The 15891-nt window shown below is 56.0% G+C and overlaps 1 protein-coding gene across 1 annotated transcript in view; it reads left to right on the top strand.

Moving 5' to 3' along the window:
• The first annotated feature begins 2582 nt into the window (after positions 1-2582).
• Positions 2583-15891, top strand: part of MAP2K3 (mitogen-activated protein kinase kinase 3) — a 30343-nt gene continuing 17034 nt past the window's right edge. The window contains exon 1 of the mRNA XM_054571108.1: positions 2583-2803. Within this exon, the coding sequence (XP_054427083.1) occupies positions 2755-2803 (49 nt within the window). The 5' untranslated portion in view covers positions 2583-2754. The remainder of the gene's footprint in view (positions 2804-15891) is intronic.

The raw sequence follows: 15891 nt of genomic DNA, 5'->3' as shown, positions 1-15891 counted from the left end.
GCTGCGCGCAGCCTGGCCCTCCTGTGTGGCCCTTTCGTGCCTTCAGCTTTTTCCAGGGAGGCTCTTTCTTGCTTCCCTGCCTGACAAGCTCCTACCGATCCTTAAAGGTCCAGCCTCAAAGTCACCTCCTCTCAGGAGCCTTCCCTGACCTCACCCAGGTAGTCTGGCACCTTCCTGGGACTCTTGGTCATATGTGTATTTATAGCGCCCCACACGGAGTTTTGTAATTCTTGGGCTGTCTGTCAGACTCCCTGAGTAACCTTGGTGCCTCCTCCATCTGGAGGGCCTGAGTCATGTGAGCATCTGGGAAGCAGCACTGGGCCAGAAGCGTTTTACCGATGTCTGTGGCATGCTTTCTGTTCTTCCTTTGTTGACTCCTCAAATATTTATTAGAAACCTACTATGTGCTAGGCCCTGAGCTGTGCATCAGGAATACAGCAGGGAATGAGTTGGCAAGATTCCTGCCCAGGAGGGGCCGACAGTCTACAGGGAGAGACAGGTTAAAACAAGTATATAAGAAGGGCACCGGTAGCATGAGTGCAGTGAAGAGAATTAAAGCTGATCTGGGGCAGGACTGGGAAGGCCTCGTAGGAGAGTTCATTGAAGAGGGGGCCTGCAGAATGACAGGGGGCCAGCCCCAGGAATTGCGGTGCGAGGGTAGGGGAGGTGTTTTAGGCAGAGGGAGCAGCAGGGAGCAGAGGCCCTGCGGCAGGATCAGTATTGGCATGTTCAAGGGGTAGCGCCGGGGCTCTTGCACACGGTGAGGAGCAGAAACGGGCGGGGGACGACATGGGAGGAACAGAAGTCCAAGCTGCCAGCAAGGGCCTGAACCCAGAAAACCTACTGGGTCCACCTTGTAGACCTGGTAGGGAGGTAGTTGCAGCTGGGTGACCATTTTCAGATGGGTAAGCAGCAGGTCCTGAGGGGAAATGACTAGCCCAAGGTCACATGGTCCGTTTGGGACAGAGCGCTTTGGGCCACTCCAGACACCCAGGACTGGTAAGGCCAGCCACTTCCTGTAGGAGGGGCCCCCACTGTGTTTACAAACACTTTCTGGGCATTCAGTGAGTGCCAGGCCTTGAGGCAGGCAATTCCAAGCCTGAACTCTGAACTGACTTTGGAGAGGCCTTTGTTGTCCCTGATGGAGCTGTTCAGTGACTTTTAGTAAGAGGCAGAGTTGACATCCGAACCTATACCTGTGTGAGCCCACAGCTCATGACTTGCTGCCCACTGCCTGGCACCTTCCTGGGAAGCATGAGACACAGGAAGAGAATAATGATGGTTATCAGTTCTCCCCCGCTTATCTCATCTGGACCTCCCAGCACCGTATGGGCGCGGCCCAGCAGGGATCACCCCTGTTTTACTAATGGGCAAGCAGAGGTCAGCACCCCTGCTCCAAGCGTTTCTTGCAGGTGGTGGAATCTGCTTCCATCATGTGAGGCGCCTGGCAGGTCACACACTCATGTCTGCCCTGAGGCAAAGGGCTGACCCCTTGGCCTTGGCCAGGTGCTTCCCACCCTCACTAGACAGTAGCTTTCAATCTAGTCACCTGATCCCAGCACCAGATTGACCAGTGGCTCCTTAAACCCAGCAAGGCTCCATGTGGGAGCAGAAGGGGGAATGGCCCATCTGGTGGTTATACAGATGAGCAGTCTGAGACCCCAGAGGAGAGGAGGGAACCAAAGGCCCAGGAGACAGGCAGGCTGAGTTTTTGTCCAGGCTTGCAGACTGGAGTGAAATGCATTGAAACACTATCTTACTCCGAGACTCAGTTTCCCCATATGTAGAATGGGAGGGACACAACCATAAAAGCTACATTTACCGGCTTCCACCTAGGTACCACCAAGTTCACCACTCTATCCCCACTGTTCACAGTGCCCGATGCAGAGCGGGCACTCAATGGCTGTTTGCTGAAGCAGGGAATGGATGCGCGCTTGCTGGGCTTGTGCTTAGCCCTTTACAGTGTTAAGCCAAACGTTTACTGTGCCCTCCAAGGCCCGGTGCCATTCTCATCAGCAGCGCCAAGAAGCGGTGAGGCTCGCTCTTTTACAGAGGCGAAAACTGAGGCTCAGAGGTTACCTGACTTGCTAAGGTCACCCCCTCTAGAAAGCAGCCGAGTCGGGATCTGAAGCCCGGGGCGCGCTTCTAACGTCCCCGCAGCACTCTACCTTTCTGCTTCCCAGGGCCCCAACTGGGCCACCCTAGAAGGTCTGGGTTTCTTTCAGACTACGCACCGGGGCGGGCCCACAAAGCGCCCTGCTGGGGCGCAGCGGGCCGGGGACCTGCGGGGGCCTGGCTGAATTCGTGGGTGTGAGCCGGGCTTGAGTCCGGGAGGGACGGGGTTCTCGCCCGGGAGGGGGCGGAGCCTGACTGGGCCCGGGTTTCCCGGGTGGCCTGCGGCTTGACAGTGGGAGGAGTGGGGTCTGGGCCAGCAAGGGGCGAGGCTTGTGCTTGACAGGCAAGGCCAGGCAGGCGTTTGATAGGCAAGGGACGGGCCCCGGAGACTGGCGGGCCAATGGGCGTGCGGGGGCGGGGCCTGCGCCAGCGCCTTCCGACCGGTCCCCGCGGCGCTGCACAGTTTGGCTCCCGCGCCGCCCGTCGCGGACTCGTCCTTGCCGCTGCCGCTGCGTCTCCGTCCGCCTCTGCTCCTGGGCCGCACCCGGGCCGCCAGACCGCAGCCATGAGCGTGCTCCGTCCGGATCGAGCCCGCTGCCCTCTAGATTAGTTGCCACTGTCCCCGGACCCGCCTGCACGATGGAATCCCCCGCCTCAAGCCAACCTGCTGGCATACCCCAGTCCAAAGGTAGGAGCGGTCGGCCGGGACGGCGGCTGGACTCGCGTGCCCCTCCCGGGCCCGGGCGGCGACCCCCGTACTCTGTGTGATCCCTGGGTGACCCCAGGCCGACCCGGGTAGAACCCCGGCCCCCTGCGGGTCCCACCCTGGGACCTCACCTACACCCCGATTTAGGCCCCGGCTCTGCACCCAGGCCCAGACTCAGGCAAGGATCGCGACCTGATCAACCCTCCCTAGGTCGGGAACTCTGACCTCCTTTAGGCCGGAACTGCACCCTGGACAGGAACTCCCCCAATCTGGCCCCTCAGCTGAATCCAGGTGGGATCCACTCTGGTCTGTGCACAGCCGCCCTTCCACTCCTGGGTCCCAGCCTGTATCCAGGCTGGGATTCGACTGATTCCCCTTCTGGGCCCCAGCGGGGCTCCCTTGCCGGGGATCTCACTGTATCTGCTCCACGCGCGCACCCTCGCCCCGTGAGTTGCCCTGGCTATACTTCAGCCCGGAACCCCCGGTCCTCCTCTTCCCCAGCTCTCGCCATCCTTGTAGGCCCCCATGGTCCCGTCCCTGGCTGTCGTGCATCCCGTCCCGCATCCCTGGGACCTCCCTTGTCTTCCCACGCTCCCTAACGCACAATCCCTTCTCCATCGGCTCCTCCGTGTCATGACTTGCATGCCTCTCTCTGCACCGGGGAACTGGGGAGCTAACCCTCCCCACCACCCTCACCCCCTCGCCCAGCCCCAGTGCCTCCAGAGTTGATTGTTACCAGGCCCGTCCCTGCTGCGTGTGGGCTCTGTGCCAGTCGCCAGCCCAGGGTGCTAGCTATGCACTGGGCTTGTGCTCGTCTTCTCCAAGTAGCCGGCCTTCCGGGAAATTTTTGTGAGGTGGCGGTGCTGCGGTGGCAGCAGGATTTGTCATGCGGAGGGTGGGGGAGGACGAAACTTGGAGGGTGGAAGGGGAATTTTTTGTAGGAAGAGGAAAGGATGTTTTTGGCACATCGTTGTCTCAGCAGGCTGGGTTGTATGAGAGATTTCCAAACTGGACAGAGCTGAAATGAACGGGCTGCCTCACTCCAGCGGCAGCGGTGTCTCTGGGCCTCAGTTTCCTTACCTGTACAACAGGAGTAATTGCACCTGCCCTGCCTTCTCTGGACTCTGGAGTGTGATGTGAGATAATGAATACTAAAAAGTTTTAGGCGAGAGTGAGTGATAAGATGAAGACCTCAGCATGGTGCCTGGTGCATACTAGGTGCCTAGGAAGGGACAGGTAGCCCTGTTACCATTGTTAGCTTTTTCTTTTTTAGCTAGAAAGGGCTCAGCCATGTGGGGTAAAGGCTTTGCCTCTGCATAGGCTGCAGCTGCAGAGTTGTTCAGAGTGGGGTGGGGGGGTGAAGGTAACAGCTGGCACTTAGTGGGCCCCTCATTAGGGGCTGTCCCTACCTCTTTTTCTCTGGAGGGGCCCAGGCACACTGGGAGGGTATGTGGAGTCCGGGGGAGGGGCTGTGGTGGCTGCGAGCCAGAGCCCAGACGGAGGTGGGCAGGGTAATTACAACTGACGTAAGTGGGAGGTCGGATCCCTGGCCATTGCCCAACCCCTGTGAGTAACTCAGGAGGCACTCGGGGTGGGGTGGGGGGGGGCTGGGGAGGGGCTTGCACTGCACTGTCTGTGTGGAGCTTGGGAACCAGGAAATCATACTCTTCTCCACTCTGGGGACCTGGGAAATCAGACCCTTTTCTCCAGCTCAGGGTCTGTGCCTCATCAAAATAAAAGCTGCAGTTGCAGGGGTGTGAAGAGGAAAGCACTTTGGGGAGACACTGCTTGATCCCCCTGTGCTGTGTCACCTGAGTCCTGGCTTTGCCCTCCCTGAGCCTCTGCAGAGAGAGACCAGGATGAATCTCCAATTCCTGAGTCCGGGTAACAGATGACATTGGGTGAATTAGATGGAGGCCCCCCAGGGCCTGGGGACCCCGTCTGCCTTTTTGGGGTTTGTGAAAGGAGGTGGTGGGGGAACCACAATGCCCCCTCCCCAAATGCCCCAAAGCTCCCACTTGCCAAGTTTTTTTTTGGTGGGCCATCAGCTCTTTCATTTACTCCTCACAGCCTCATTTATAGGCAAGGAAACGTGAGGGTCAGAGATGTTCAGTTCCTTGTCCGAGGTCACACCATTGTGACAGATGGAGGTAGGGTTCTGCCTGGTTCTGTGCTGGGTGCTTGAGCTGAGCTGGTGGGACACCCCCTCACCCCCTACACCCACGCCCAGCACAGGTGTCCCTTTCAGCCCATGCCCCAACCGGAGGACAGATTAAGGCAGAGGCGAAGCCTCTCGTGCACAGCCTTTTACAGCCCGCACACTTCATACTCACTGCAGCCCCACCCATTTGACAGGGGGCAAAACCAAGGTCAGGCAGAGGGGTGTGTGGCGGAACCAAGTCCACAGAGCTGAGCGCTCACCTGTGCCCTCCCTGTCCTGGGCCCAAGGCCCCAGTGTGGCGCTCCTTTCGGGCTCCTCAGAGGAATTTGAACAAAGCAGGGTGTGGTTGCCACTTGACCTTACAGGAACTTTACCTTTGAGTTTCCTGCCTTGCAGTGGGTGCCCTGCTTTGTCCTCCATGCCATCAGCCTGATGAGTTTCCTATGAGTGCGCGAGGCCCCAGGCCGCCACGGCCCTGTTGGCTTCCCCTGCCCTCCTCACCCACATGCCATCTTTGGCTGGGGTTAGAAGTTGGAAACAGCTGGCCCCGGGGCCAGTGGGCAGGGGCACGTTTGGTCTGCATGGTCCTGGTTTGCTGCCTCAAGCTACGGTTTCCTTGGGAGGCTTCTCCCCCCGCCCCCCGCCCATGTGCACGCGTGCGAGCACCTCCCGGCTGCCTGTCACGCAGCCCCTGCGGCCCAGCGGTGCACTGCGGCTGCAGGGGCACCGTCTGCCTCCGTGCCCTGCCTGCTCTGGCCGCTGCCATGCCTCCACCTTCTCATGCCCCTTTCCAGCTGTTGGAAAGACTGGAGGGTGGCGCCTTGGGGACTTCCTCTATCCCTGGCGTGACGCACAGGAAACTATCAGCCAGCCTGTGGCCCAGGGCCTGAAGGGAGCACAGCTCTCAGTTGCCTGTGTGGGGACCAAGCCAGGGCAGTGGGAGGCTTCCGGTGGGTGAGTCAGCGGGCACTGGGCGCTGACTCACCCGCTGGGCATGCCGTACTGCTGGCTGCTGCTCAAAGGGGTGACGGCCTGCTAGTCGGTGGGTGAGGAGACTGGGAGCCCCAGCCTCGCAGGCCAGCATCTGGCCCTAGCTGGGCACTGGAGGGAGCCCCCTTCTTGGACCCCACCCTCGGCTGGGACCACTCCTTTCCCCCAGGCAGGCCTCCTGGCCTGGTGTCCGACCCACCCCGGAACTTCCTCTGTTAGGCAAGGGCCCTGCTTCCTCTTGCTCGTGGAGCAGGAGCCTGCGGTGGCGCGGTCACTGCCCTCGCCTGGCCCGGGGTTCTCAGGCCCAGGTGCACTGCAGGGGCTGGGGAAGCTCAGCTGCAGGGGTGGCGCTGGGTCGGACTGGCAGGCCTGCGGAGGCGTGAAGTCCTCCTGCCAGCAAAGCCCAGCTCAGTCCCTTTTGCTGTGTGACGTGGGACAAGTCGTGTCTGGCACCTTCACCGCACTCTGTCAATGATTTCAGCCCCCTGGGCGTGACCCGCCTTTCTCACCTGCCGTATGGGAACTGGGACCCCACCTACCTGTCTTGCTGGCAGCCACAAGGATGCATGTAGACAAACTCATTTCTCTTTTGCAAGAGAGGCAGCAGGGACAGAGCCTGAGCTTCAGGGGGTGAATGGGCCTGCATTTGAATTCTGATTTGCTCCACTGCTTGCTCACAGGCCCTCTCTGATCCTGCCTCCTCTTTTGCAAAGTGGGAGGAAACTCTCGTCCCTTGCAGGTGGTGGTCAAGAGTGGACACAGTGCTTGTCAAAGGAATGGCATCTGTTGTTGTTGTCGTACAGCTGTGGTGATGGCGGCTGTTCAGTGCTGGAGGAGTGGGCAGGGCTGGGGCTTCTGATGACCGGCTAGTGAGCTCTGTGACATGAGGTCCTCAGGCCGCAGGGTCTTGCAGGGCCAGCCAGGATGGGCCCGGCTCTTTCTCCCCTGGCCCCAAGCTAGAGCTGGGGTCTCCATTGCCTCTTGGGCCTCCCTGGGGAGGGTCCATGCCGAGCAGAGAGGACTGGGCGCTGCAGGTCTGCCTCTCCCACAGCATCACGGGGAGGTGTGGGATGGGGGACGAGAGGGTGGGGACCCTCTCAGTCGGGAGAACTTCATGAGTGCCATGCACAGTGCCAGCTGAGGGGGCACGGGGGAGAGCGAGGAGTGACCCGACTCTTAAAGAGCTCCGCCTGCGGAGCACGAGGCCTTGGGAGTCGTGGTTCTGGAAGTCCAGACCCACGTGTCACCGTTTGGTGCCAGACGAAGAACACTGGGGAGCAGCGTCCCAGCCGGATGGGGCGATGATGAGGCAGGCCTGCCTTGAACTCAGCTCCTGACACTGCGGCTCGTGGCCTTGGGGCGTTGCCCATGTAAGTCAGGCCTGCCTGCTCGGCCACGGGAACCCCAAAAAGCTGCATATCAAGGGCATGAAGAGCAGACACAGGCAGCTTGGTGGGCCCCTCGCAGCTCACAGACACCGAGCCCGGGTCCACATCTAGTCCGGAGAGGGTCACCAGGCTCACCCTGACGTGGCTTCCCTCCCCCAACACCCCAGTCCCTGGCACAGGTCCCCGTCACCCTGCTTCTGCCCTGAGGGTCTCTGTGGGCTTTCCTGACTGAGCTGGCGTTCTGGGAGCCACTCGGCTTCTCTGACCCTCTCCCAGCGGGTCCCCTGTCCCCGGTGGCCTTGTGCCACCCTTCTGCCGAGTCCGGGCTGGCCGCGCCCTGCTGTGCCGACACACCGCGGCCCAGTCCCGCCCCGGCAGGTGGGGCCTTCTATTGATTTTTTAATTGTGCGTCTACCTTAGACACCACAAGAATATGTAGAAGGTACCTCTGTATTTTAAAGAGTAAAAATAAAATGAATTCAGTGTACCCAGTACTCAGTTAAAGAAGTCGAGCATTACTGTGCCCCTGAAGACTCTCAGAAATTCTATCTCCCTAACAACTGCCCTGACTTTTAAGTTAATCATTTCTTCACTTTTTAAATTATATCTATTTTTGAAAATTTTATAAGAGTGCATGTGAGCCAAACTGATGACCGGGTCAGGGAGCAAGATCTCAGGGCTCTGGAGAATGAGTTTGTACCTTTTGTGCCTTTGGAATGAAGGAGGGGATGTAAGGGCCATAACGTGAGGGTGGGGGAAGAACTGTGGGATCGTGGTACAGGAGAGTTAAGATTATCGCTCTCTTGAAGATGGTCCATTTTAGAAGGGGGGCCTCCAGGGGGGCATTTCACAGTTGTGTTCACCTGGATGCACGGGAACAATGGGCGGGGCTTGCTGGGGGAAAAGATAAGCCTTGTAGTAAAGAAGTTATAAGCCTGGGGCATGTTTGTGATCCTATCACCCTGTGAGGTTACTTTCCACAGAACCCTGTTTTTCTTCTTTTTTGTCCACAGTTCCCCCTTTTGGTCATAAATTCATCTGAAGGATGCCTTGATGACCAGCCCTTTGGCTGGATGCTGTCTGTGGTCTCCCAGTGCTAAGAAGGCTCACTCCTAGGAAGTCTCAGTATTGACCTCGTCTTTCGACCATTGGGGATGGGACAATGCAGTCACCGTGGGCCTGGGTTGAGGCCATGTTTTCCCAGAAAGGGAAGAACAGATAAACGGGAGGCAGTCAGGCCTTCCTCGGAAACAAACAACACACGCACACACACACACAGACCGCTCTGGATCATTTCTATCCCGTGGACTATAATGATCTGAGTTTTGCATTCTGTCCCATTTTTCTGTATTTGGCATCTAGTATAACATTTACACATGTTCAGCAATCATGAACTGTACAACTATATTAAAAAACCCGAAGGACAAGTATAGCTCTCATGACTAATACCATTAGCAGACAGGTAAACACCATCATACACAATGAATTCTGAGCTCAACATCGACCCGTAGGCACACAGGCCTTGTTGATGTCTCAGGATGGCCGTCTTGCCTGTGGTGTCAGCAGCTTCTCATCCTGGGGGAGTCTTTGATGTCTGCTGTAGGCCAGCATGGGGGGGGGGCAGGGGGGTGGGTGTCCATTCATGGTTAGGTGCCTGAGGCGGTCTCTTCCAATGAGGTTGCAGAGTGTCTTTTATTTGATTCTTTTCCCAGAAACAAAATCAACAGGTGGCAGTCAATGATTTTTAAAGTCTTTGTGTCCTGTGAGGTTGCTATGAAAATAGGCAGTTACCTATTTAGCCTTTTCTGGAGGTGATTTTGATCACACATTGACACTAGTGTAAAGTATCTCCTTTCAATAGTGTCAGCTAGTAAGTTCCTGTATCTAATCTAATTCCAGCGTACACGCATAAAGGAATGTCAACATTGAAAAGTGGGAGCCCGGACGTGAGTGTTTCCCATAGCCCTGGCTATTCGGGGGTTTTTTTGTTTTTTTTTAAATCACTTAACCTTTAGAAACATTTCATAGACATCAAAGTCAATTATTAACATGGGCTTAATTTTGTACATCCAGGCAAAATAGAGATATGCCTATTTTACTTAAACCACTAAACTTAAGCTAGATTTTATTTACTAAGGATTATTCTTAGATCACATAAACTAGAAAAGCATTTTAGTTTTAGTTAGTTTCTGTATTTCTGAGAATTTTAGAATACCTGGTTCTTACAAGTGCTTGCCTTTAAATTAATTTAACAACGCCATTTGGAGGTAGAAAATTATTTCACATTTAAAACCTACATATATAGACTTATACAGACAGACACTAATAGAGAACAGTTGGGTCCAAATTCTGCTTTGGAGGAATTTACAATTTATATCTGTCCTTGACAAGTGAAATTCCAAATGATCTTCCTCCTTGTAAGAAAAGGACAGCCATTTTTTAAAGTGTATACTATTGATTATGCTATCACAGTTGTCCCAGTCTTTTTTCCCTCTGCCCGCCTCCTCCCGGCAGCCCCACTCCCCCGGCAGTTCCCCTCCCCCTTAGTTCATGTCCACGGGTCGTGCATATAAATTCTTTGGCTTCTGCATCTCCTATGCGATTCTAAACCTCCCCCTGCCTGTTTTGTGCCTACCAATTATGCTTTTAATCCCTGCACCTTTTCTCCCATTCTTTTCCTTGTCCCTCCCTCTCCCTGCTGATAACCCTCCTTGTGATCTCCATTTCTGTGACTCTGTTCCTGTTCTAGTTGTTTGCTTAGTTTGTTTTTGTTTTTTTTAGTTAGTTGTTGATAGTTATGAGTTTGTTGTCATTTTAATGTTCATAGTTTTGATCTTCTTTTTCTTAAGTAAGTCCCTTTAACATTTCACATAGTAAAGGCTTGGTGATGATGAGCTCCTTTAGCTTTACTTTGTCTGGGAAGCACTTTATCTGCCCTTCCATTCTAAATGGTAGCCTTGCTGGATAGAGTAATTTCAGTTGTAGGTCCTTGCTTTTCATGACTTTAAATACTTCTCGCCAGTCCCTTCTTGCCTGCAAAGCTTCTTTTGAGACATCAGCTGACAGCCTTATGGGAACTCCTTTGTAGACAACTCTCTGGTTTTCTCTTGCTGCTTTTAAGATTCTTTCTTTATCTTTAAACTTTGGCATTTTAATTGTGATGTGTCCTGGTGTGGTCCTCTTTGGATCCAACTTGTTTGGGACTCTGTGCTTCCTGGACTTTCATGTTTATTTCCTTTGCCAAATTAGGGAAGTTTTCTCTCACTATTTTTTCAAATAAGTTTTCTTGGTCTTGCTCTTCCTCTTCTCCTTCTGGCACCCCTGTGATTCAGGTGTTGGCCCTTTTGGAGATGTCCCAGAGTCTTCTTATTCTCTCATTTTTTTTGAATTCTTGTTTCTTCTGTTCTAGTTAAATGTTTATTTCCTCCTTATGTTCCAAATTATTGATTTGAAGCCCGGCTTCCTTCCCTTCACTGTTGGCTCCCAGTGGATTTTTCATTTTATTAGTGTAGGCTTCATTTTTTCCCTTATGCATTTGGTGTACTCAATGAGTTCTTTGAGTATCCTGATCAGTGTTTTGAATTCTGCATCTGATAGATTGGCTAACTCCGTTTCACTTAGTTCTTTTTTCTGGAGTTTCATTCTGTTCTTTCATTTGGGCCATGTTTCTTTGTCTCCTCAACTTGGCAGCCTGCCTGTGTTTGTTTCTCTGTATTAGGTAGAGCTGCTCTGAGTCCCTGTCTCGGTGCACCTGTTACGTTGTAAGGGGCGGAGCCTTAGCTGTTTGCCAGGGCGGGGTCACCTGCCCTGTGTCACCGCTTTGTGCCTCTGTATGTGGGGCAGAGATGCAACATTGCCTCTTGCTGGGCACCGGCCGGATTCTGGTCACTTTACCTACTTCCCGTATGCAGCTGGTGCCCTTCTCGCTGCTGCCCCGGTGGCAGGTCCGAGAATGGGCGGGATTGCACACATTCTAGGACCTGTAGGCCCTTTAAACAGACTCTCCTGAGAGGCCAGCAGTTTCTTCCTCCGCCCCTCCCCCCAATGGTTTTTACAGCTAGAGTTTATGAGGCTTTATTCCCCGGCGCTGGAGCCCTGGGTGTCACAGCCTGGCCTGGGACTGGGCGCGCTCGCTCCCCAGGCGCCCCGCTGGCTTCTGTTTGCCAGACCACCGCTCTGCTGCCACGCCGTGTCCGCTCTGCTCCAGCTCCCCGTCTCCGCCTCTCCTACCTTCTGGAGGAATATTTCTTTAAATCCTTAGTTGTTGGACTTCCACATAGTTCGATTTTCTCGCAGTTTGAGCTGGTTTTTGTTTTGAGGTTACTGGCGATCCTTATGGTTGTGTGAAGAGGCGAAGCGGGTCTACCTACACTTCCATCGTGGCTGGAAGTCCTAGAAGGACTATTTCAATACCTCAAAGAATTGGGTTGACACCTAAACAACATAAGTTGATCCATTTATCTAAAATACTTCAGCTCTCTCTCTGTCCTTTTTTTTTTTTGTAAATTTTAAAATATAATTTAGCTTAAGGGAAAAGGCTGTTTTAAGTTCTTTTTCTAAAAAGATTTTATTTATTTTTAGAGAGGAGTAGGGAAGGAGAAAGAGAGGGAGAGAAGCACCGATGTGTGAGAGAAAGGCTGCCTCTCCCACAGCCCCCACCGGGACCTGGCGCACACCCCAGGCCCGTGCCCTGACTGGGAATTGAACCAGTGACCTTTCAGTTCACAGGGTGATGCCCAGCCAACTGAGCCACACCAGTCAGGGCCATTTTAAGTTCTGAAACAGTCTCTAATAGTTGTTTGTTTCTTTGTTTTTGTTTATTCTGCCTAATTTTATAGCTGGCTTTTTCTAGTTGCGTGCAGACGAGATTAATGTAGAGGGTCAGAGCGTCCCCATCTCCGCCCCCTTAGTAGTAACGGGAGGCTCCCTGTCGTGGGGCTTGACAGCCGGGAGGCGTGATTTTCCATGTCGCTTCTGAGACCCGTAGCCTGAACAAACTTCTAGAGAAACCCAGGCCTGGCAAACCCGTCTCCAGACAAGCCATGTGGTGAATATTCCTCCAGGACTGCTTTACACCCTAGGGGAGATTTTCCTCGGGCGACCCCACAAAGACCCTTAGCCACCTTAGGACACCCAGGCGAGAGCTTTCCTGACGCCGCTGGAGCCACGCTGCTTCCCAGGGCACGGGCTCCTCTCTCGGGTGCCCCCGTCCCCGGGCTCCCTGCGCTTTCCCTGGGCCTCCCTCCGGCTTCCCTGGGGTCGGCTGCACTACCACACTAGACACTCTGTGGCGCCCGTCCCCACCACCCCTGCCAGGCGCAGGGGTCTGAACAACTGCCGTCACCCCACTGGCTACTGGGGTTGGGGAGCAAGGGTCCTTTCTCTTTTGCAGCTGAAGAGAGCTCAGCCTTTCATTCAACCACCAAAGAGTTTTGTTCAGACCCTCTGTAAGCAATCCAGTTAAAAAGCGTAAATTAAAAGTAGCAACCCATTTTTTTTCTGCCTTCCTTTGGTTGTCTCAGCCCTCATCCATCTTAAGGATTTTCTAAGAACAGCTCAAATAAAGTCATGGCTTGCTACTTAAAGCAAGGAGGCCTGGCATTCTGAGAGAAGACTCACTCAAGTTTACCTGAGGCAGAGCAAGGAGCTGGTGGTGCACAGTGGACCCTCACTTGTACCTTGTACCAGGTCCTGGTGTGCAGGGCGGTCCCAGGTGGGCTTCTTCTATATCCTGTCTCACTATGCCAAGTAAATGTCAATGTAAGAGAATGTTTATGAGAAATTATTTGAGACAACAAACTGATATACCAGGAGCAGGAGTTCAAATGCTCTCTCTGTTATTTTTAAAAACCGAGCTCTAACTTACAAGAGGTACATTTAAGCTCCCTGTTCTGCAGAATCCCCAGGCCCTGGTGTGTGGTGGGCGGGAGAGGCTGGGGCTGGCCAGCCGGGTCCACTCAGGAGCTGTGAGGCCTTGGCGTCCTCACCTGCATCACCAGAGCCCAGGTTGCCTGGCTGTGAGAATTTTGTGGCTTAGAGTTCACGTGCGTGAGTGTTTGCAGCTGTCCCTGCTGTCCCTGTGTGTGGCTGAGAGCCCCTCGCCCCTGCTGCGTGGCACTTGGCCTGCCGGCTGTGCCGACAGCCCCGACTTGCTCTGTCTGCCTCGTGGTGCTGGTAACCCAGCTCCGAAGGCTTGTCCGAAGGATTGCGTTGGCCGGCGGGCAGGATGTGGTCGGTGAAGGGCCTTAGGTGCCCGTGCCGCGTCTGGGCCCCGGGTGGAAGGACCCGGGGAGCTGGGGAGCATCGCCGGGCATCCAGGAGGCAGGGCTTTGTCGGCGTCGGTGGTCGCTGGCTGTTGAGGGGACAGAACGCCTGCTCGTGACTGCTCTGCGTTTGGGGTTGGAAGGTGTTCCCGCCCCTCTTTGTCCTTCTGCGTGGCGGTGACCTGGCCTCCTGGCCGACCCGTCCCCTCCTGCAGCGGGCGCGGCCGCCGCCCACCCCGGCTTGCTGGGGAAAGCCTTGTGCCCGTGGCTGAGCACCGAGGCGAGAGCCCGTGGGGCGTCCGGGGGGGGGGCTGGTTTGAGGCCCGGCTGCGTCCCGACTGCCTCTGTGGCCTCCGGAGCCTCAGTCTCTCGTCTGACCCAGGGGAATAAGAGCTCCCACCCCTCAGGCTGCTGTTGCGGGTGAGAGGCGTTGAGACCTGTCAAGTCCAGGGGTGCAGTAGGTGCCCAATCAGTGCCCAATAATTTGCACCTGAGCTACATGTTCGTGTTTTTACCATCAAGAATACCTTTTTAGGTATTTCTCCCATCAACCCCGTGTTCTGTAAGGTTTTGTTTTGATACTGGTGATAATAAAAGCAAGAATGGCGTTTGTTAAGGAAAAGTGCTTCTGCCATTTTGTCCATTCGGGAGCGCGGGGCCCATGAGCCCCCCCGGGTGGCCTGGGGGGGCCTGAGTGACCCAGCACAGGCCCCACACAGCTGGAGCTCCGCCCACGAGCCTGAGCGCCAGCCCAGCGCCCTTTCCCTGAGGCTCTGGGAGGACTCGGGGTCGCTCAGGGAACGCCTCTCTCCCGCCCTGGCCTCTTGAAGCCTGGAACTTGGGCCCTACAGCCTGGAGGCCCACCTCGCCATCTGGGAGCCCGGCCCGCGGTCTGAGGGGTCCCCGCGGTGCTGGGGACCGGAGGCCTGTGGGCTGGGGCCGGGGTGGCCGGTGGTCCCATGCCGTGTGGCGCCAGGCCGTTCACTGGCAGAGCCGCATTTCGCCGTCATGGCCGCCCAGCTTCACGGGCGTGTTTCCCCCGGAATATCACTGAGTTTTATGAGTGCACAGGCTTAGAGTGCGGAATGACTCGCCACGGCCACACAGGTCTGGCTCTGCCCTAACAGCCCTGGCCTGGGCTCCTTCTCTCCAGGAGGTCAAGGGAGGAAGCTGAGGCTGGCGGGGGGGCTTGGCTTGCCCACGGCCACACAGCAGCACCGGTTTCCTGAGGCCGGAGCCCGTCCTTCCACACCCGCTTTCTGTCGGCCTCCGCCAGGGAGACTTGGGGTGGGGGTGAGCACCATCTTCGGAGCAGGTCCTGTCGCTAGGAGCCCCTGAGAGGGGCTCCAGGAAGCCCGACTGCCACCTCTAGATGGAGAAGGACACTGAGCCCCAGGCCTGCAGCCGCCCAGGACATGGAGTTTAAGTCGGGTTTCCTCCTTTCTTGTTATTCTATTTAAGTTCCTTACATATCAGTAGCTGGTACTGCATGTGTTTAGGAATCTCAAAGGTACAAAAAGACAGCTCCTTCCCTTGGGCTCCTCTGGGGAGAGACCGGCCCCCTCTCCCAGACTCTGCTCTCCTCCTCTCCCGACTGTGCCCGGCACTCCCGTCCCGCGCCGCCTGGGGTTCGCCCGCGCCCTGCGAGGCGCCTGCCAGACCCTTGCCAGTCCTCTTCCTGTCTCTGGCTTTGTGAACCCTGAGCCCCTGGCACAACAGACACACGCAGACGCTTCCTCCGTGGGGCTGCTGAGAGTAGTAGGTGAGTGGCCGTCCGGGGCCGAGGCCTGCTGTTGGCGGGGGCACCGTGGGTACCCAGATGGCCGCGTCCGACCTTCCGCGTGCCAGGCACTGCTGGGGCGTGGCCCCGAGGAGCTCTGTGGACACACCTGATGATGGGGGAGGCCGGGCCACTGTCCCCGTCTCACAGCTGGGGCCGTCTTGCCCGGAGAGGTTAGGTCACCTCGCTCACTTGCCCGAGGGAACACGACCAGGCGGCGGCGGAGAGGCAACTTGAACTCTGGCTCCAGAGTCGGTGCATTTTGCTCGCTGCCTCTCAGACAGTAACTACAAAATGGCGACGTCTGAGAAGCAACAGCGAGAAGCCAGGTGGACACCCGGGCAGCAGCGCCAAGGGGGCTGGGCTGGAGCAACCAGGAGGGCCTCCCCGAGTAGGTGAAAGGTGGGGATCGCATACCAGGTAGGACACAGTCGCCGGGAAGAGCATTCCAGGCAGAGGGGGCAGAGCTGCAGAGCCCTGCGGTGGGA

The sequence above is a fragment of the Pteronotus mesoamericanus genome, unplaced genomic scaffold (genome assembly GCF_021234165.1).
Source record: "Pteronotus mesoamericanus isolate MK-2021 breed Mesoamerican mustached bat unplaced genomic scaffold, CSHL_Meso_final contig_22, whole genome shotgun sequence".
Classification (NCBI taxonomy): Eukaryota; Metazoa; Chordata; class Mammalia; order Chiroptera; family Mormoopidae; genus Pteronotus; species Pteronotus mesoamericanus.
The sequence above is the reverse complement of the archived record's forward strand: the minus strand, read 5'-3'. Positions and strand labels throughout refer to the sequence as shown.